We start from the raw sequence: 23866 nt of genomic DNA, 5'->3' as shown, positions 1-23866 counted from the left end.
GGAAACCGGATATACATATTTAAAAGTAATAATTTAATTTCGACGTCGTTTAACCACACGTCGCCGTCATTGACAGAATGATGAATATGCGTTATACGTTTATATATATAGGTATGTATATATTATTTGTCCAGCTCAATTATTATCACGTTGTTTTTTATTATTATTATTTAAGTATTACTATTTTTTTAAAGTATTTGTGGGAAAATAACTCCGAGTCCGTACTCGAACATAACGGAATTTGTAGGTACACCTATCTCTCGTTCATATCGGTTCGTATGCCTCACCCGCCGTATAATAACAAATTATCAAACGAATGAGTACGACCTTAAGGTTAAGACGCGCGCGCGCGTATAATATACCGGAATATAATTTACGTGCATGTACGTGTAAATATAGCTACCGTCATATTTTTAATAAGCCAACAAACAACGGTGCGTCGATAAATTACACCTCGCAATAATAATAATATTCCCCTTGTCTAACAAATTGCGATTAACCGCGCGATCCTTTAAACGATAATTCCTTATTCCGCATAATAATATTTTACTGCATATTCTAGATACCTTATTATTTTACCACGGCAAGATTATCGATTATATAACTCAAAATTGTGCACGAGTGAGATCATTTCCCTCCGAAAAAAAAGGAAAGATACTTTCCATTATTTCCCATACATTTTTTAAACTAGAATAATAATTAATACATATATTTTTCCCCGGATACTAAAATCATTTATTCATGTTTCAAATATTAAAATTAATGTACAGTAATTTAGTTTTCGATTATTATAAAAATAATATTTTATTTAGATGATTTTTAACTTATTAATTAATTTAATTTATATTATATTTGATGTTAATCTATACGTCATAACATAAATAAAAATATATTCTTGTCTATAAAATAATATATGTACCTACTTAACCTAATCAAACCTATTCAAATTTTAAATTAATAAAAGAATGACAAGTTCTTATTTTTATAATATAGAGGAAATAATAAACATATTATCCGTAAAGCTCTTTCCTCCTTTCTATACTTGTCCGATCGTTTCAAAAAATTAAAGATAAAAAATAAAAATCTTTTATTTACTATGAAAAATACGACGAATCAAAATAGATGACATCCCAGGGATTAGCAAAATAATTATACCTATAAGTAAAAATGAAATTTTAAAACGATAATCAAATTTTTTAGTTACTGCATTATTACTAAGACTTCAATATTCAGCACAGCAGAGATCGTGCATATTTTGTATTTAAATAATAAATATAGAACTCAATGACTGGAGTCTATTCAAAACACGTCGATGAAAAATCTAAGGAAATTAAATTTAAATTTTTATCAATTGACAAGCACTGAAAATAATAAAATATATATGTCCGTATTCAATATGATGTATAATACTATAAAAACAACTAAAATTTATTAAATAATCATGTAAATTCAATGTTGACTATTAACTCTGTAAGTAACCAAAGTGAAAGAATAAAGGGAGCAAACACCACCCGATGAGTGAAATGTATTTTAAATCTAAGATTTATCACACAAAACAAAATGTACCTCATAGATTATTATTTACGTTCGATACGTGTTAAAAGTAAACAACAAATACAAGTACATATTTTTTAAAGACGAAATTGTAGACCATTAATTTTTCGAGCGTATCCGATTTCGATTGTAATACAACACGACTATGTATTATTTTTATAGTATATAAATATAATAATATATTATATATAATAGTCGGCTGTAATAAAATGTTATTACCGCTACTGCTGTTATTATTTACGACGATTTCGGCGTATATATACTCGTAAAATATATACTATGCGGCATGTGCAACTACAGGTGTATAAAATATAACAGAATGAATTGATCGCGTCCCAATAGTCATATATATAATTTATTAATGAGATTGGTGAATTTTACCATCACGCACTACACACTACTGCCATCAACTCGAGATCGTAACGACGGCATCCCTTCGTCCATTCTACCCACTGATATTATGATTTAATAACCTCCCAGGTTATATTGTTTCTACACAATTATTAATTTATTAAGCCTTATGGGTACACAACGCTATTATAAACGTTTTGATTTTAACCTCGACACGATCTTCTACAGTGGGATATATAAGGGGACTTATATAAAATGACATTAGAACATAGTCTTCCTGGAGAGATTAAAATTTAAAAAAATATTTATTTAACTTCACTAATTTATTTCAAGACAAAACGCACGCTGTTATAGCTTTAATAAATACATTAAAAAACAATTCAATTATTTCCAAGACAATTAAACAGGTCTTAATCATTATTGATATGTATTGTTTATCTGAAAAATACTTTTTTCCATTAAAAACAGCTATCAATAAACTCCTTACTAAGTCTAATGTCATCTAACTTTAACAATATGACTTATCCAAAACTATTAAATCTCAAAACGTGTTGAATTCTGACATTTTAAGTGTTGCCATTGGACACTTCTTTCTATTAAAATAACATGTCCTATAATACCACGCTTTACTATAACTTTTACTCGTTGTATGATTTACATAAACAGATTTTAAATATTTCATTTATTAATAGAAAAATATGAAAATAACAATACTTTAAAAAATAATATGTGTATATTATATTATAAAAAAATATGTAAAAAAATATAAATCAACAATAATAATAACTATATGTTTTCACAAATATTTTGTATATTTATGAAGTATAATAAGGTGTAACCTTAAAAATAGTTAAAGTTGTCAATATATAATTGAAATATACTTTTTTCCAAAACAATATCGGGCAGCTAATAAATTATGATAATATGGTGTATTATAAATCAAACAAGAAACAATCATTAATTAATAAGATAAACGAAATTTGTCTAAAATTGTCAAATCTATATAATATTTTTAAATAGGTCTTTATTACTTTTTTTAATTTCAAGAAGAGGCAATGCCCACGATAAGAAGGAGATATCCGTCTTCCGTATAAAACATATTGTAGTTCATGTGCAAAGGTAATATTATATTGTTGAAGTACTACTACCTATTTGCAATTTGTAATCCGAACCAAACACAAGGTTGATTTTATTTAAATAAATAAACATAATATTTTGTCTCACTCAGTTTTTTTTTCAATTTTCGTGTTAGTTGTATATTATTATATAGTTCACATTGTTATTATATAATGTAATAATATACAATGTTACTAACGATGATGCCATAACTTACTGTAATGTCATATTGTTGTTATTTCCGATTAGATATATTTTGTGTTTCTGATATATTTGGTATAATAATGCACTCTACAATACTATTAAATGTACAATAAAGATTTATTTAGCGTATAATAGCAAAACTTTATTTCCGTGTTGTGTAAGACAAAAACAACGAAATTGTACACACGTGTAACCCTGCAAAACTTGGTCTCTAAAAAAGGCATCGAGAAATCGAGTCAACGATTATCGGTGAAACATTTTGAGTCTCCAAGCCGATTATTTACTGAAAATCACGACCATAATTTTATTTGATAATAAAATACTTAACGCTTACAGTATTATAGTGTTATTAAAGTCCGTTCATAATACAATATTATTATGATAATATTACGCATATTATTATTATCATTATACCGTCTTCCACGAGATCGAGACAAAGATGACAACGACGACGACATAGCCACCGCAGTCGGACACGTGCCGAGACGTTTCTAAAGGGTGCTGGGTGACCTAAATATCGTATTAAAAACAACAGCGAGTAGGAAAAGAACGATCGCGGGCGGGCAAAGGGTCTAACCAAACACGACAAGACATGCTCCACTAGCCCCAACGCGCGCCGCGATAACAGCAGCGGCTATATAACAATAATAATAATAATAATAATAATAATACACCAGAAGCAGCGGCAGGGCCCTTCTACTCCAAAACAGGGCAAAGTTCTTTTATTATTTTTCTCCCCCTCATCCGCTCTCCCCTCCCCCAAATCGTGATTCCTTCGCATATTAGGCTTTATTATTGTTTTATTGTGCATTTAGTTTTCCATTTCGTTACTCTCCTTCCGGATTTATTTATCATCCCTCGCCCGCCCTTGAACCGTTCTCCGATCCTGTAAACCATACATGTATATGTATATATATATATGTATATACACGCGCGACTATATACTGTTTCACGACCATCTCGACGAACGCCCATTCGAGTATATTGTATTACAGTTTTCTAGAACTAACATTCCGTTTGCAGTCCAAATAATCATAGTAACTGGACACAATCGTTTCGATATAGGTATAGATGTACTGGTCAGCGGTAAGGTGGCCCGCTCCGGGCTGGAAACGGCGGCCGGTTAGTCGCGTGCAGCAGCTTCATCTCGACGATTTCCTACTCACGGGGAATTGCCGACGTCTGCGGTCCGACACACGGCGCATCACGCCGACCGAACGCATAATAATAATATAGACGTAAAATAGTAGGTATTTAGGCGGAGCTGTGGCAAACGAGTTTCCATAACAGGAGAATAATCGTCGTATTACACTATACGCATCACGGTACACGCGCTCATATAATAATAATCTAAATATGCACGAACTGACGTTTACAGCGTACTGACGATATATTAAATAAAAAGGATGCTCTTTGATTTCCCGCGTCGGAAGGCTGAAATATATTTTAATTTAATATTATGCAAATCAGTAACTACGTAATAACGACCATAGACGTGTTTCACGAAAATCCGATTTCGAATAATATGACAAATACAATTCATAAATAAACAGCAGTAATATAAGTATAACTATATTAACACGTTGAGCGATTGTTGAGCCAAGGTTATAAATAATAATAAAAATAATATTTTAACCGAAATACGCGATAGTGTATATTATATACTATTTATATGTACATAGTTTAGGAATATATCGATCGTTGTACTCGTATTAAAACTGACGCTAATAATATACAATAAACTTAAAATATTTTTAAACTTCATTATATTATATTCTTTGGACTAGGATTTGAAATTTGAATATTTCGTGCATATCATATTATCATGTACAGGTGGGTATGTGTTATGGGTACGGATTAATCAAACGGACCGCGGGACGTGAAAACTACTTTTTATATTTTGAAAGCACCGCTATAGTAGATATCGCGGCCATATATTGCAGTGCAGTCAATCGACTCGTCTACTGCAAATAGTACCAGAACCTATTCGAGAGGAACGAGACGAAATCCGCCACCGCACAATTTCTAAACGTTCGTAGTTCGACGTATGATATAAAAATATACAGTGTGATTCGCTTTACCCCGTGTTTTACTTTGATAATAAATGTATTAAAATCCTGATTTTTAGAATTTTTAAATAATATGCTTAAGGACCTTATTTTAAAATTCTTGAGATTTTTATAATATTGGATCTAGCATTCATTATACTTGATCCATTTTTACAGATTACAAATGTTGATAGATTAATTGTTAATAATTAAATTTTTAAGATTATTATATCATCTGATTATACTTAGTACTAATAAAAGTATACTTACTCATAAGCTACTTGTTTGAATTTTTATATTAAGAATGACAACATTTTCAAAAAACTTATACGCTAAAAAGTTTACAAAAGAAAAGGGGTTCTTATTAAAAAAAAAACAAAAAAAACAAAAGCTTGAACTTCTACAAGACACTCCTTGAATAATATTTACAAAGAATCTCAAGGATTTGAAAATATAAACTTTAAGTAGTTTTAAACATTCCAAAAATCATATTTCGAGTAATTCCAGGATTGAGGGGAAAAAGGGATTGAGTATGAGCGGCGAATCACCCTGTATATTATATAATAATATTATCAGCCTTATTATATTATACACGTCATAAATTATTATTTTGACGTATTTACTTCGTACGGGTACTCTTATTATTATTGGTATTTGGTTTGACCGTAAAAGTCCATTACTACTCCGCTCGAAGACTTGTATGGGAAATCAGTATTAGATATCATTTCAGTAACACTCCTAAACTCGTTTCAGTTGTCGCGTCGGATATTTTTTTAATATATACCTATTATATACACACCACCATCACCACAACCACCAACATTACCACCACTTGTCGTTATAAACGGGTACGTGTCATATTATAAAAGAACGCAATCTTATTAGTATTATTATATATTGTAGAATAATATTATAACCATTATATTGTGTATAATTTGCGAAAGCCGTTATGTCAAATAAAATACAATTCGATCGCGTGAGTCAGTCGTTGTAAACGATTCTTCGTGACGTGTCGAACAATAAATCAAACCATCGCATACCGCACGACGTTCGTTCTACCCATATAAGCCCAGCCCATTGACGATCTCGTGAAAAATTTATAGACGCGTCTATTTTTGTTTATTTCCGGTGATGGCAGCCTTCCTATAATACGTGATGTATTATTTTTCGGTCACCGCCGTACCTATAAGTATTGAGTTAATGTTAATGTTTTTAGAAGATCATACAAATTTAGTTCACATAATTATCCAAAAAAAGTAATGACAAAAACAAAAAATCAACCAAAAAAATTTTTTTGTTCTTCATGGAGATCACATTTAGTTCATAAAAAACGGACGATTTTTAAATAAATAATACTCATTGGTTATTTCTCAAGTAAAGCAATTTTATTTACATATTTTTGTTAGCCAAGTATATCCGCTATTTAAAAAATATCCTTATTTTCTAGTTCATTTAAGATAAGAGAACAGATAAACTAGAAGAATACAAAGCTAGTAGGACTAAGCTGTACTACGGTAGTAACAAAAAAAAAAAATCAAACAAACAAACAAATGAAACATATTGATGACATTAAAAAAAAAAAATTTATTCGTTGTGTATAATTTATGTCTTTTACTAAATTTAACTAAGTATATCAGTATATGTATACCATTAAAACGTTTGTATATTACGAATAATATATTATATTATTTATATTATTTTAGCTTAATATAGTCAATTTTAAAAAGTTTTCCCTTGTACTCTTATTATAGTTGGAGTCTTTTTCCTTTTTTACAGCTATTGGAGATCTATTATTTATAATTCTTTTGTATCAAAATAGTATTTACAATTTTAGTATTTTATATAATAAATAAATATTATTATTATTTTTTTACGTAAACAATTACTATACTATAATTAATCTAGATTAGTTTATCGTATTAATATTATATTTACGTTTATTACGACTGACTATAATACTTAAAATTGTGTATGCTGTGTAGCTAATGATATATATGTAAGAAAAAAATAACTAGAACCAAATGTGGCTATGATGCAATAGGGTTACTTTTGTATAGTTGACATGCAATAGGGCTCTCAAATTCGGGCCGCAATCGGGCATCTCCACCACCGGAAATGTGCAGATCTACTCACTCCATAGCACACTTAAAAGCATTCACCTCGACTTTATGGATAAACTTGCATAGTATTGTAAAGTTGATGTTAGATAGAGCTAACGTTATTTTAAAAAAAAATCGCACGTAATAAAATGATTTGTATTTAAAAAATAACCTATAGTACAGTTACCTCTTACTCAAAAATCGTCCTGTTTCCGTGGTGACCATCCTGTATTTTACATAATATATATTATAGTAGGCGTGGGTCGTCCCTGTCGGTTCGATGTAATGTGTGCAAGGACGAATTAGGGGGCCAATATTACACTGTATATAGTGTATATGTATATATATATATATATATATATATTATACGTCGTATGCCATATGTATAGTCAGCCAGTCTTTATAATCTATAATATGGTAGGTACCGAAAAAAAGGTATACCGGTAAAGGAAATTTACGCACGTGCATCCATTACAATTAGGCGGACGTAACATTTTACACGTGTCCCCGTGTACCTATATATAAAATATATACTTGTGCATTGATTATTATTACTGCCTACAGCCACGACCGATTGTATCAATTATAATATTATTCGTTTTCTATTCAAACTTCTTTGTGTCCACCAGTGATTAAAGACAGTGATAAAAATCGTAGTAAAAATGATTACTTTCGTTTCTGGAGCCATATTGAAACATTTATTGTACATTTTTTTAAAAAACAGTCGTGTCCAACGACCAACTCGAACTATATAATATAATATATTATTCCGTTTAACATTTAACGTTTTCCAAAATCTGTACTTAATCAGATTGCAATATATAAGTCCGAATAATACGCAATATCACTGAAAATCATCATGCGGCGTTTCAAACGTAATTCGGTTTTTTTCTACGCGTTTATCTAATACAATAAATTTAAACTCACTATATTATAATAAGCATAGTGTACGTGATCGCGTGTACGATGCTCTCCCGCGGGGTGTTCTATATTTGAATAAGATAAACTATGATATAATAATACTAAACTATAATATAATAATACTAAACTCTAATAATACAGCCTATGTACACTGTATTTTCCATGTTTACATATTATTTTATTTATATCTGTGTATATACTTTATATTTATTTACCCCAGAGGGAATTAAAGTTTTTAAACAAAAACAAAAATGATTCGAAAATTGTAAATATTTTTTTTATTATAATTAAAGTGTGCACCTATATTCTATTGTTGTGTTTGTATGGTTTCGGTACAATGGTACTGATATAATATTATACAATCTGTATAATAATATTTTATATAGAAATATAAAAATAAATCATACAAATGTTTCACTGTACATTAATATTGAAATACAGTTATAATAACGATGATGTTTAGGAGATTATGTAAATTCGTGATATTGCAAAAAAAACGATCTTTCGTGCTAAATACAATTATTATGAATATTATTTATAGAATATCACGCTAGTACAATTTTAATTTTCTGTGCAGGAATATTACAGAAAATTCAACATTTATCACATACATTTGTATGCAACTAACATGAAATTTGAATAATAATATAACAAATTACACATTGGAAAATAATTAAATGGGAAAAAACATACAATGTTTACGGGCATTTAAAAAGAGAAATGGCGTGGTAAATAAAAAAAACATTTTAATCTACGAAATTAAAACACATTAAACAATTCGTTCGGTAGAGTCTAAATCTTTGATTCCGTTTTTCAATGCTCCCATTTAATTATATATTTTTTATTTGCATTCTACTTTAATTAAAGAAGCAACCCGGAAGTCTGTAGATTATTTACTACGTTTTTTGTAGTCTGCAAATCGTACCTAATAGTTGAGTGACCCACATTTATATATAATTATATGTTAAGTCTTTTTGATACTTCCTTCTATAATAGAATTACGTGCAAAAAAATGAAAATCCATCCATTACGCGATTTTATGTTTTTCAACTTAAAGTTTAATAAATAGCAAATTACGCTTATGAAATCGGATGTTTGGTTGTTTGCGGTGATTAAGCTGACATTGTCTGGAAGTCACTGCAATCTGCAGTTATGTATAAAGTTTCGCGATTGTTTATTTCTCGCTTTATAATTCTGCTTAAGCTTAAATGTGCAGTATCTCTTTCTATTCATAGATATACATATATATATATATATATATATAAGACACGATTTAGATTGAGCGAAAACAATATGTTATTCTTCGAAAATACAATACCAAACAAAACGATTGGTATAGAATTTTCGCACGCGATTATATTGTATAATATAATGTATGTATCGGTCAAGTCATAATACGATAGTGTCATATATTTTATATTATCTTCATTCAACATCGTATAGTTTGTGAGTATTACACGATTATAATATATTATAGGTATAGTATTATACAGAATGATTCAAATGTTTGGAATGATTTCGAATGACCCCCGTGTTTTCCTTTCATAACAAATTTACTCAAATTTTATTTTCGGAATTTTTAAATTTACTTAAAACCCGTGTTTTAATTATTTAGATTATTTATACTATTTAAGGACGTGGTGATACAAAATGTTTTACTTATAAACGAAAACTAACTTTTTTCCAGTAATTTTTTTGAAAATTTAAATGTATCGAAATTCGAACTGGTAGTTGTTAAAGTAATACTATGTAAGCTAAAAATATTATAGCGTACTTAGATACTAAGTATATATAATATTCTCAAACCTTTATCAGTACGTAAAGTTAAATAACTCATAAGCTAATCGAATTTTCAAAACAGTTACATATAATTAACTATTCACCGTGAAGGAAAAGAAGGAGATTCTTATTTGAAAAAAATAAGTTTATTTTTCGTAAGACACTTAAAATGGTTTAACAAATTTAAGTATTAGAAATATTTTACTTAACTATATAAGTACTTAAAAGTTTCAAAAATCAGAATTTGCATAAATTCATTATTTATGTAAAAAAATGGGACTATTATGCGTTGTGAATTACCCTGTATATTTGCTGAAACAAATCCATCTTAAACTGTCAAATATTAAATTTAAAACATAATACATTATGAGAAACGTTACAAAATTATAAATAACGTTTTACGTTTCAAGCGTATTAAAACATATTATAACAGTCAAAATGTCAGGCGAATTATTGTATTTAAGATAGGTACCTATAAATTTATATCATATGGATACTAAAATTTCATTATCCTCCGCTTTTTCTATTTTTTATCGACATAGCTTGATTTTTCTCAGAAATGCCATCATTGGATAATATCTTCACGATTTGCGCAGATGATGAATATTTTATATACAATTTATTTTTATATAGTTGAAATTGTTAGACGGTTGGGTTTTTGTTTTTTCTATAGTGCAGGTTTATGTGTGTGTGTGTTTATATTTTTTTTAGTATTTGTAGAAAATACTTCAGGCGGAATAATAATATTCAAAGAGTTTCATTTTTAGAATCAACTAAATTTATAGGTCTTAAATCAAACACGGACTATTGTATACTATATACATTTACATATATAAAAATTACTTTTGACCGGCGATTTATCAAAAATCACTTAAACAAAATATTACAAAGAAATTTAAGTTTGATAATTAAAATGATTTTGATTATGCTGAGCCTCGTTTAAAATCGATTTTATAATGTGGCCGTAAGAATGTTCGATGTTTGAACAATATTATAACTGCAGTACCGCTAGTACCTACACACATATATATATATATATATATATATATGTAAATATGCTGCACTTATGTTCAGAGCGACTTCAGCCGATCAACTGTTGAAGGCAATGATAATGTAATTATGGTGATATGTATATTATAACCTGCTGGTCGACTAAGTTTATCAATTATGTGCCCATATCGCATGCGCATATAATTAAAAAGAGTGGATAATGGATATTATAATGTATATTTAGGCATTCGATATAATATGCACATATAATTATATACACATAAAACTATACAAATGGACTATTATACACACATAGTTGTGTGTGGTAACAGTAACAATATGCAGTTATACCGAATTGATTGTACCTCCATAAATATGAAATACACGGAAAGTTCACAAAATATATTTCATTATAGACAAATCAACACCTATAACGAGACCATTGCAACTCAAAATGTATAAATGTTGAAATAGATCATAAATATTATTATACTCGAATTTTAGGTAGTTTAAAATAAACTCATATGTAATGCAAGAACACAATGTACAATATAACTTTACATTCGACCACAAGAATAGTGTGTTGGTTTGGTATGTACATAAGTATATATAGATACTCGTAGATATAAATTTATGTCAAATTTTTACTTATTATTTAAAACAAAAATCTCATATTTACTTTATATTGCTGCATTTTTAATTCATCCAAATAATCATAGAAGTTAAAATTCAAAATAAAAGTTGCCATATTTTGATTTGTGGCATTCTTACGTTGAATAAAAACTAATCTTTGTGTAATGCGTATTGAATGCAAAAGAGTTATCGTATTGTTTCTCAAAATGTTTGGATATAGCAGCCGATATTGAATTTGATACTGCAATATTCCATCAGTATTCAGTATACAATACGACATTTTCGTAAGTAGACGATTCAACATTTTAAAATGAGGCAATCTTAGACTCACTTAAAAAATTGTAAGACACTAAAACTAGTCAAAATTTTTAGAATTTATAGAAAAAATTACTCAATATTTTGAAATGTTATATTCATATATTAAAACATGCTTGTAAGTATTTAAGTTTTTATATCACACACGTAAACAAAAAACAATATATAATAATCCCTTTATGAAAATTCTTGTTCGTTTAAGTTCCCCAGGTAGAACCGCATAAGTGGTTATTATTTATTTTATAATTTGTGTTTATAACCATTCTTACACATATTAAGCTTAGATGAGTTTACCTACTAAATTATTATGATATTTTTTTTTATTATTATCTCTAATTCAATTATACATGTTTTGAAAAAAATATGTAACTAGTAACTACTTTTCTATTTAATTCGCTCATCAATTCACTACTTATAAATATAGACCTATGTAAACCGTATTCGTGCTCTGTTTTAATAAAAATTATAATAAAATGTGATTTCCTTGCCATTTCCACAGTCGTGATTGTAAAAAAAAATTACTTAATATGTAATTAAACATTAAGCATATTGTATTATCATTTATCATACATCCCCGGTGGGGGGAGGTGAAAAGTTTATAAATATAGTAAAATTATAAAATTAAATCAATCTTACTGTTTTTATTTTCTAAATAATCAATCCCTGGGAGGAAACTCTTGTAACCCCCGCCCTCTACCGCCCATAAATACGCCACTGATTATCATATTCGATCATTGGTCTCTAAAAAATTTTTACTGCAGACCAAAGGACGCATTCGGTCAATTCAATAAATTTGTGGATACGTGGATAAGACATCAAAACCACTCGGGTTAATATTAAAAATTAAAAACGAGACACATTCCCAGGGACACCCCCGTCAATTTATATCGAATATCCAAGTACAATACATTACTTGATATAATAACGACAAGCGTATTATTATAATGGACATTAAGCAATATTTCTATGTATTGTTATATTGTGGTGATATACGCGTGTTGAATATTTTATGCACGCAAGGTTTCTATTTAGTATCAATTAACATTTGTAATTTCTAAAAATAAAGTATAATAAATAATAAATTCAATATAATATAAAATAAACCCTACATTTTTGTAAAATACTCGTTAGAGTTTTAAATTAGGCACATAAACATTTTTATAAAAATTACCCACTAAATAGTTTACAGCGAGAAGGAAGGTGGTTCTCATTTGAAAACAAATGTTTTTATCACTACAGGACACTTTTTATATAGTACAAAATATAAATAATCTCAAGATTTATAAATAAGGTCTTAAATAGTATACTTAAAAATTTCTAAAATAATAATTAAAAGAAATTCATTATTAAAAGAAAAATAGGGGTGAGCATACTTGGTGAATCACTCTGTATGCCATATAATATATACGTGTTACATCAATGAAACTTCATACACCTACGCCTAGTACCCTCGTGTGTATTCGTACGATTCGATTTAACCGTCAATTTTGATTTTCAGGCGTTCGAAAAAAAAAACGAAAAATTGCAGTGTCGCCGCCGCCGTCATCGTTCCTCGAGCGCAAACCTATATATATATGTAATAAGCTAAGTATCGTGCGTCGACCAGGAAAAAGAATGTCAACTGAGAGAGCCAATATAAAAATTGTCGCGAAGATATGTGGGGGGGAGGATTGAATATATACACTCTACGCGACGTGAACGAGTGCGGGAGCGGTCGGTTAGACGAGCGATTCGTCGTTATTATCGTTCCCGTCTAATTATAAAATGCGTCTGAAACAGTGAAACGAAAAGATAATATTGTAATCGAAATCACTTGCGTAAAATAACGCGCGCTGTCATTGTCGCCGTGAATCGTAGAGAGAAAGAAAGACGGAAAAATAATGAGAGAGAAATGGGATTTATGTATAAATATTGTACATTGTATACAAGATGAACCGACGCGTTTGCCCGTTTATTATATTATGTCTATTGTCTATATATTATACAATAATATTAAAAGGCTTGCTGTGCAAACCAGAGTAATTCATTTTTTACAACTTTTCAGAATGATCAAAAAATACTTTTATGGTTAGAAAATGTATTTGAAAATTATACTTATGCTTACAATTTTGAATTCTATGAAAGATGCTAGACATGATGTATGGATACTATTAGTTCGTCTTTGTACTATTTACATGTTATAAAAATGTAATGAACTTTTCCCTACGTCTGTCTTATCGCCACAATTATAATTATCAATTTTGTTTTCCTTGAAAATCTAGTTACTTTTATTTTTTTAATTACAACAAAACTAAATATTTGACATTAACCAAGTTCACTAAGTTGTATAGAACTTATGCATACTACTCATTTTTATTATGTTAAACATCTGCAATATTTTCGACAATAAATAAGATAAATTCTGACAAATGTTACTCTTGCAGTACCTAAAAACAAAAGCAGATTGAATCCTTTTACTATAAAAATTATGCTTTTATATTATGACAGACAAATATGATTACTACACATAATTTTAGATGATTGTTTCTTTATTTTACTCCAACAAAAGTGCATTGCCGAAAAAATTGTACTTGCTTGGTTTTACAGAAGTCCTTTAATTGCTGTTAACTAGATAACGAGTGTGACTTTGCAGTAGTCCTGCAGTCCGCACCATATATAATGAACAACAAGTGGGTGAAGGTGAAATTTCAGGAGCCAAGAATGTTGCATTAGAAAGAGGCGGTAGTAGCGTCTCTACTTAGATGCTATTTTCGCCGCACGGAAGTCTCTCGCGAATTAGCTGTACTCGCAAATCCTAGTCTTTACATTATATTATTAGACACACAATAATTCGATTAATCAACTACCTAATAGTAATTTTATCTTTTTGTTATACGTTATATACCTACTATATTTATTGTTTTGGTACACACCTACAAATTATAGTATTAATATATCAAGGTAAAACAGGAAACAGGTATAAAATATATACAGACAAGGACATCCGAGAATATGAACTATAACATTATGAACTCCGAGAGAGAAGCGATCAACAGTTTAATGTTAGTTGTAACTTATATTGTTGTATCATTGTTGTTATAACTAAAAATATTAATGTACCCGTTGCAAACTATAATAAATATATATCTATATATTATTATTGTAAGTATGCGGAAATGCGGAATACTAAAAACAGTATATAATTTAACTTTTATGGTGGTAACTATATATTATTATATTATAATGCTTAGTCCTTCCAAATTATTAAACATACAATTTTTTGGATAAATCAAAAAAATAAAGTGCATAATAAAATAAAATTAAGACTTGGTGTGGCAAATAGAAGGTATTACATGATGAGAAAAATGCTTAAAAGAAGTTACTATCAAGAGAAAGTGTTGTTAGTGATGGGAACGGCAAAAGACCTACATGGCATGTAGCCTAAAAAATTTTGAAAAATACAATATTTGTATGTTATAAAAAAATTTAGGTTACAAACTATAAATAGACCTTTTCTGTTTTATTTACTTAAACAAACTATAATATTTTTTAGTTATAAGTCCATAGTCCAATCAAATTTTCAAGTGCACGCTAACTTGAGCTGTAAATTGTAATCAACACGTGAAAGTTTTTTCAGAGGCTAGTCTAATATTCCACTCGCCCATCCACTGAATACCTGATAAAGGCATTTACCATCTATCTGTCATAGCTAATACTAAATTATTAATTTACCTAACCACACATCCATCATCCTTTTATTATGTAGAAGTAATCATTACCTCTTTATAACATCACTAGGCCATTTTTTTTATATATAATACAACGGTCGCCTCAAATTTTCTCGCACAACTTCTTCTGACTTTTCGAGGCGATCACATCGAAACTGTACATCATATCATATTATTATCATACACTAAGCGTATATGGTTTCCGGTATAATATCGTATACTTATAGTTTGACGAGAAGAATCCGGGAAATGCGAAATGTAGGTCACGCGAAGCAACTCATTGTTTTAAAGAAGGGGCGTGTTTTTATTTTTCGTCGTAATGTACGATAAAATGTAATAGGGTAACTCGATACGATTAAACAATCGACATTTTATTTTATGCTAGGCCGACTGCTTCAGCACTATATACATATAATATAGTGTATATACGCCTAATAAGATAATCGAGAGCGTGTAATATATAGGCTCGTGATCATATGTGGTGTTATAGTTATCTTGTTCAGAAGATTAGAAAGAATTTTAAAAACATTACACACCTCTCCCTCCTTATCAAACGAAAAATCAAATGATTTCTTTAATGAAATAAACTTTTTAATGCAAGTCATTATGATTATAGTTTTTAATATATACATAAATTATAACCATAAGACATACAGAAGTTAAACTCTGACTAGCTGTTAATAGATACCTATCATAGTTTCCGAAGGAAAAAAATAATATAATGTATAAAAACTAAAATTCTTATGTAGTTATGCCACTTTTGCCTTATTTCTAGAAATACAATAAAAGTCACACCTTTATTATTTTATATTTTTTACATTTTAAGGGTGCAATTACACGTTCTGTACCCCACAACTTTCTCAAAGTATTTTATAACATTCAAGACAGACGACAGTACATATCTATCACAATATAACTTATAATACAATGTTATATATAAAATATTCGTTACGTGCCATGTAAAAAATATAATTCTATTCAGTGGCATCACGTTACGAACGACAAAAAAATCAAATTTATGTTCATACTATAATATTATAAACCCGTCATATAATATCATGTAAATTATCATTATATTATTAATTTGTAGTACATAAAACGTCTATTTTTTTCCATAGAAAAAAAAACCGTTCCGCCGTCTTAAGATAAACTTGAGTAGTTAGATGAACGTAAGTAGACTAAAATAAAATTTAAATTAACCATACATTAAGCATGCGCATTAGTACCGTAAATTGTTGTCATAGTAATCTGTAAAAGATCTATAATACAAAATCCTACCGCCGTCGCTGGTAAATAATACGAAGTGCTCCTATTGTTGTGAACGACGAAAACGATATAAGTAATAATCGCGTTTGATCGCCCCGGACACACATGCATAAAATATTATAGATTAAAAACCATCAGAGCCAATCTTAAAAACTCAAATTTTCCTTATAGATCAATAATAGATTAACGGATTCGTGTTATTAAAACGCATAAATTGAAATCATGGCTTTTCTAAAGAGCAAATATTACAACATTAAAGACGATCTCGTGAATCTTTAGTGAACAATCATTTTTGATAAAAAAAAAATAATAATAATAATAATAATAATGATAAAATAAAACAAAAAATATTATGGCCTATATAAAGAGCAAATATTACACTATCAAAACCATTCGCATGAATTTTCAGTAAAACCAACTTTTCAAAAAGACGCAACATTAGTGCAGTAGGTACGTGTTTTTTTAGAATTGGCAATAACAATTGTTTTGAGACATGGTACTAACTGTGTGTAGGTTAAATTTAACCTATTTTGTGATATTACCAACTTCCGAAAACAATAGCAACGAACTAGTTTTTGGTTCTTTTTGAAAAACCGAGAAAACTAAAATCGGCCTTGATGGTTCGTATAACTCTTAAGCGGCAGTATAGGTACTGCGGGAGAACACATGATGCCGAAAGCTAGAGACGAGGATAATAATAGCAATAACGAATGTTTTAATTTACTCACATAACTCCTCGCCGAGCACCCACGTTTCCGGTCTGGAGTTGACCTCCACGAATACGGTGGGCGTGCATATGAGCAGCACCATGAGGTCGGCGATGCTCAGGTTCATCAGAAATATGTTGGTCGAGTTGCGCATGTCCTTGGACTTGAGTATGACGATCGGCACCATCATGTTGCCGACCACGCCTACGCCCAGTATGATGACACACACCACCATGCACGTGGTGCGTATGTAACCAGGGAACGACAGGTCGTCGTCGAGGAACTGGATGACGCCGTTTGCGGCCGTGTCGTTGGAGGGCGCGGCGCCGCCCGCCGTGTCATTGCCGCCGACCGTCAGCGGCGAGCTGTCGTTGCCGAACGCGACCACGTCCAGGGCGGAAATCATGCGTATGGCCGCGGCAGCGGTGGTGTTCGTGGTGTCTGTGTGGTTGTGGTGGTGGTGTCGCCGTGTCGGCCGCTGTGCCTAGGTGATGCTCGACCGCAACCGGTGATGGCGGACCGTGGCCGAAAGCGTGCCGCTGCTGTCGCCGCAGCCGCTCCTCCCGCTCCTCCTCCTGCTCATACACCGCAGACAGGTCATCGGTTCACCCGCATACGGGCGACGGCTCGGCCACATCCGGATACCGTGGGGACGTCAACGCGACGACGGCCGCAGCCGTCGGCCGCCCGTCACCGACGCGGGACGGTCCTGTTGCCAGCAGCGACACTGCGCCCTGAAAATCGGCACGTTAATATTTTGTTTCGTGACCTACAGGAGTTCAGGTTAATTATATAATATACTTTTTAATTTAATTTTCCGTAACATAATACTATTATTTAATTCTACACGAGGTATTTCGATATGTAAAGATGATATTTGGACGAATAGTTTACGAATTCTAAAGGTATTTAAAGTTTAAATAAGCGGAATAGCAAACCAACATTGTACGGGATCCGCACAGGAGGTGTGCAACAATACTCCACTCGTCCAAACTTTAAATGAAATACTCCAAAGAATATTCTGCTTCAGATTATACAATTAAAAATACATGTGTTACCTTATAATAATTATGACGGTAATAAATAATAAAAAATATATTCCTTATTTTTTACAATTATTTAAAAAAAGATAACGAATAGTTCTCGATAAGACCCTGTATATTATGAGTTTAATGATCACGGAATCCAGATGTACATGAATTTGCATTTTTTTCCGATGAATCTCTATTATAATATAGGTATATACGATGTATCTCGTACAATATTCGTTTCATGACGTTACAGAGATTACAAATTTGGCACCTATTTTATTTAAGTGCGCAGTTTCTAGTTTCTGTGTGGTTCAAACAATTTTAGTGACGTTTATTACGTTTGTTTAGGACGCAATTAAAATGCTAAAATTACATTATAAACAAATAATAATGTTTAAAATGTAAATTTTGATTAACAATTAGTGACAATTTATAACACATAATTTTTCTCCTATGAATTATTAAGTCATCATAAACAATAAACTACAAACTATTCAAATTTATATACTAAAATGATGTAGAAAAAATTAGTATCTACAACTTACAAAAATGTCTTGCTTTCTTTTTTAGATATTTACTGTTTTATTTATATTTTGTTATTATCGAAATATTTCTATAATTTTTTTACAATGCCATCAACATGAAACGATGATAACATTGTTATGCGCATCATTTAAAAAAAACTCTCGATTGATTACATGTCTAACTGATAGTGCTAAGCAGTTATACGATTCGTTATTTCTATTGACATAATGAATGTATTATTTTTCGTTTTTTTTACTAAGAATATTCAAAAATTCTTAACCTTTAGTTACGTGTATAGTACAGACCATAAAATTGTCTGTACAAGTGTTCATTTTTTTATTATTTAAACTTCATATAATTCTGAGTGTTTTGTTAATTTTAATATAAATTATCATACATTTTTTTTTATTGTTTCGTTGAATTATATTAATTTTTGCATATAAATTAATTATTTTTTAATAATTAAAAAAATTTTAGAAATGGTATTTGACATTTTTTAATTGTATGATAATACTTACTGTAATATAGGATAATTCTATTGAGTGTTATGTTCGCAAAATAACTTATACCATAATATCATCAAAAATATATACTGCGAAAAATAATTACCTCGCGTGCGTTATCGAAGGTTAAGAAAATGTTTAAATTGAAAACAGATTTTATTCAACGAGTACATTATTTTAAAAACCAGATGCTAATAAACTAATAATATATATATATATATCAATATATCATTTAATTTATTGAATCTTAGAAGTTGTTCAGTGGATTTCACTACGTATACTAATTTATTGTTATAATATGGCAATTCGTGACTGTATTATATAGATACGATCGATATAATTTACTACAACCTAACACCGATTTTTAGTTTGAATTTCATACACTTAATTACATATTAGGTATATTCAGATAGGTATTATATGTAGTAAATCTAAAAAATTGTTGCGTGTTATAATAGAAATCGCATGCGATATCAGTCGTTAGATTAATATAATATATCGTTGAAACGATCGATGTCACGAATTAATTATGGAGTATAGTTTCAGTGACGTACTTCAGCTAGGGGGGCAACAAGAGGATTAGCCAACCAGGTTACCCTCTTCCGTGATCTTATTGTTTTTACACTTTTGAGCACGGTATTTAAATATACATCATAACTCTGTTTAAAAGACATTATGTGCGAACCGGGTGTAAGACGAGACACCATATATATTCAATATATTCAACTACTTACTGTTTTTTAATGAAACTTTTTATTTATTTACATGATATTAAGTTAAGAGAGATATTTTTAAGTTTTAAATTTTTTCCAAAATATGAAAGTATGAAAATGTACTATCTATAAAATTACAAACAATTACAAATATTCGTTTTGATTTACAAAATAAAACTGAATAATATGATGAGGACATATAGAAACATTACTAGAATAAAAAGATTCCACACACATTTTTCTTATATATACCTTAAAAATACCCGAATAATCTACAAACAGATGCAAACTAATAAACTCGTTATATCCTATACGACGACCTTGTCTCATTACGCCCCACGTAGAATTATTATTTTCAATTGAACCTTTTCAATTCAATACTTCAAACATTTTTAATACATAAATAAAAAATATGACACAAAACAAGTCGACAGCAATATGTATGTAAATATATTATAAAATTATACATTAAATATTAATTAATTATTCTTAACATAAAACAGTAAAATATTTACACAACATTTAAAAAAAAACTTGTTGAGAGATTATAATTTATTGAAAAATACTAATATTATAATGTTATATGCATCAACTATTAGTCATCGCTGATTTATTATCAAATACCATCTACCTAACTTATCTCCATAAATTATTCCAAAAATATTTTATTAATATTAAAATCGCCGACTATAAAGAAACCAAGTTATCCCATGTTCAATCATGTTTCCCCTATTAAGAAATGCATTAATTGTGAAACATTTAAAATTATCTTTAAATAGAAACTATATCGCTATAATTAGTATAAAAAATTAAATGATATTATAAATATAAAGTTAATGAATGACATTTAAAAAACACACCACTGTGTAATAATTTGTTTACGCATAACAATACTGCAATTATATGCAAAATACAAGCTTATAGATATAATTTACCGCAACGGTGCACGTAGAACCAATGAATTATTACATCTTATTATTATATAATGTATTATACTGCGTTGTCAAGGTTTATAATTTAATTCTCAGTGTATTGTAATAGCGGTAGACAGTCTCTACCAACCAGTAAGTAAGGACCTATATATTATTACAAATTGTAGGTACATACGCGATCAAACTTTCATCCGTCCATCCTATAGTGTTATTATAATGATATTACACAGTCAACATCCGTCAAATCTTCAACGGTTTCTAGGTTAGGTCGACTGTTTTAAGAAATATATTGTTTGTACACAGAATGCACGCACAAAACATATAGAATATTATTATTATTATTATATTATACGAGTGTGTAGTTATAACGCAACGCATAATAAAAGTAAAGAACGCGCATAAGAGTGTATACTGTGACGCCTATTATGAATACAATGTGGTCATGCAGTGACATAAACGCCATTGTGGAGCAAAAGGGGTGTTTATCGTCACCGTCATAATTTAAGCCATTCGTGCTTAACTAGTTCTTATTTTATTTTAATAAATTAATACTATGTACTGTTCTACATGGCGAATCGACCCAAATGTAGTCTATTTGGGTGAATGGTTATAGGCTATATATTGTTTGAACAAAAGAGTTTAGTAGGTTTTTAGGATAGAATAAAATAAAATCACATACAATCTACATAAATGATAATAATTAATAATGAACTCTAATTTTAAAAACACATTGATGTAGTATTCGAATTTACTAATATAAAGTCAAAAAATAATAAAATAAAATAACATGTACTATGTACATTAAAGTGCAAATCGTTCACACGGTTAAATATTATTTCACTCACCCAGACGACCGCCACTCGTTGTATAAATAGCCATTATTATGTTTGATATTATATTGAATTTTTGATTTACAGGAATGCAAAAATGCTATAATTTATTTAAAAAAATAGCTCTCACAGAGTTTTTTTCAAAATTACTATGATACATAGTGAAAACGCAGAAAATAACCGCTGATATGAATTAAATTAATATTATATTTATCTTACAATGATTAATATCTTTCTCATGATGGAATCACAGTCGCAGTTAAAAATGAGTGTATACCAATTATTATAGAAAAGCGTGTGCAAAATTGAATATCAAAAATACCGTCATCTGGTTGAAATGTTCATTTCGATCTAAAAACAAAAGCACATTGCAACAGTAATGGGGTCAAAGTATTTTTCACAAACTAAAAAATTACAACCCGCGCAGTGGTAAAATTACGAAAGCTTTGGTAATTTATTAAACGAACGCTAATAGTATAATTCAAAATCCGAACAGGGCTACTCGTCTAAAAAGTTTTTTCGCTATCCAATTTTTACGCGCTAATTTAATTACTGACGTCTTTCGACGCTTAATTGAATATCCTTAAACAGATACAAGTATAATAATATTGCTTTACTATTTTTCGACTATTAAACATACTGCACACTGTGTATCATCGTATAAAACTAAAAACAACCCATCGCCAGTTTTCAAGACAGCCAATTATACATTTTCAAACGTCAAGACCAAACTACATAACTATTGCGATACAATCTCAAATAAAGTTCTGTGTCTTCGATTTTTACAGTATTATATAAATGTATATTATTAACGTCTTGCGTTAACAACCACGAGTAATAAACGTTAAGTTGGACGCCTAAGGTGAAACTTATTGAGAAAAATTATGGACATGTTTTTAAAGAGAACATGACGTTTATAGTAAGTAAAATAATCAATGAATAAAACCAGCAAACAAATATCGCAAATAACGAATATACGCATGACTATATTGACGGTATAATATAATTATTACGATTATTGCTATATACCTACTAAAGTGTTATATTAAAGCCTAAGGACACCCGCGGTATGCAATAAAACTGTTCAAAATAATTCCGTTAAGGTATAATTTTACGTGCAATAGGCAACCATAATAACTTATTAACGTTATCGAACCATCAACTGTATACATGTTGATGTTAATATTTTTAACTAGAAAATACTATTTTTTATTATTATTAAACTTCAAATCCGTAAAATATGTAAAATTCATTTAAAACGTTAGAAATATACTCATTCATTAAACTGTTTAATATTATTGACATATAGCATATTATATTATTGTAATCATAGTTAGGATTATATACCGAGTGATACACCAAACATGCTCACCCCCATTGGCCCCATTTTTTCTTCAACGATGCCCGATAAAAACACTTTTTTACTGTAAATTATTTAGCCGATAATTTTTCTGAATAAAATATTCGCATCAAAATTCGAATGAATAGTTGTTGAGTTATTTATAATTTTGTGAACTGTGTGATAGGTTTAGAATGGATAGGGGCTATATGGTAATTTGAAAATTTTAGTAATTAATATTAATTTATCAACATTTTTAATTTGTTTAAATGGTCCAAGTATAATAAATTCTTGTTCCAATAT

The 23866-nt window shown here is 29.6% G+C and overlaps 1 protein-coding gene across 2 annotated transcripts in view; it reads right to left on the bottom strand.

Annotated features, from left to right (window-relative positions):
• LOC132919660 (growth hormone secretagogue receptor type 1-like) overlaps positions 1–23866 on the bottom strand; it is a 168782-nt gene that overhangs the window by 113315 nt on the left and 31601 nt on the right. For both annotated transcript variants that reach the window (XM_060981425.1, XM_060981424.1), the window contains exon 2: positions 17712–18424. In XM_060981425.1, the coding sequence (XP_060837408.1) occupies positions 17712–18096 (385 nt within the window). In that variant the 5' untranslated portion in view covers positions 18097–18424. The remainder of the gene's footprint in view (positions 1–17711; positions 18425–23866) is intronic.

The sequence above is a fragment of the Rhopalosiphum padi genome, chromosome 2 (genome assembly GCF_020882245.1).
Source record: "Rhopalosiphum padi isolate XX-2018 chromosome 2, ASM2088224v1, whole genome shotgun sequence".
Classification (NCBI taxonomy): Eukaryota; Metazoa; Arthropoda; class Insecta; order Hemiptera; family Aphididae; genus Rhopalosiphum; species Rhopalosiphum padi.
This window is presented reverse-complemented; position numbering and strand designations above follow the sequence as displayed.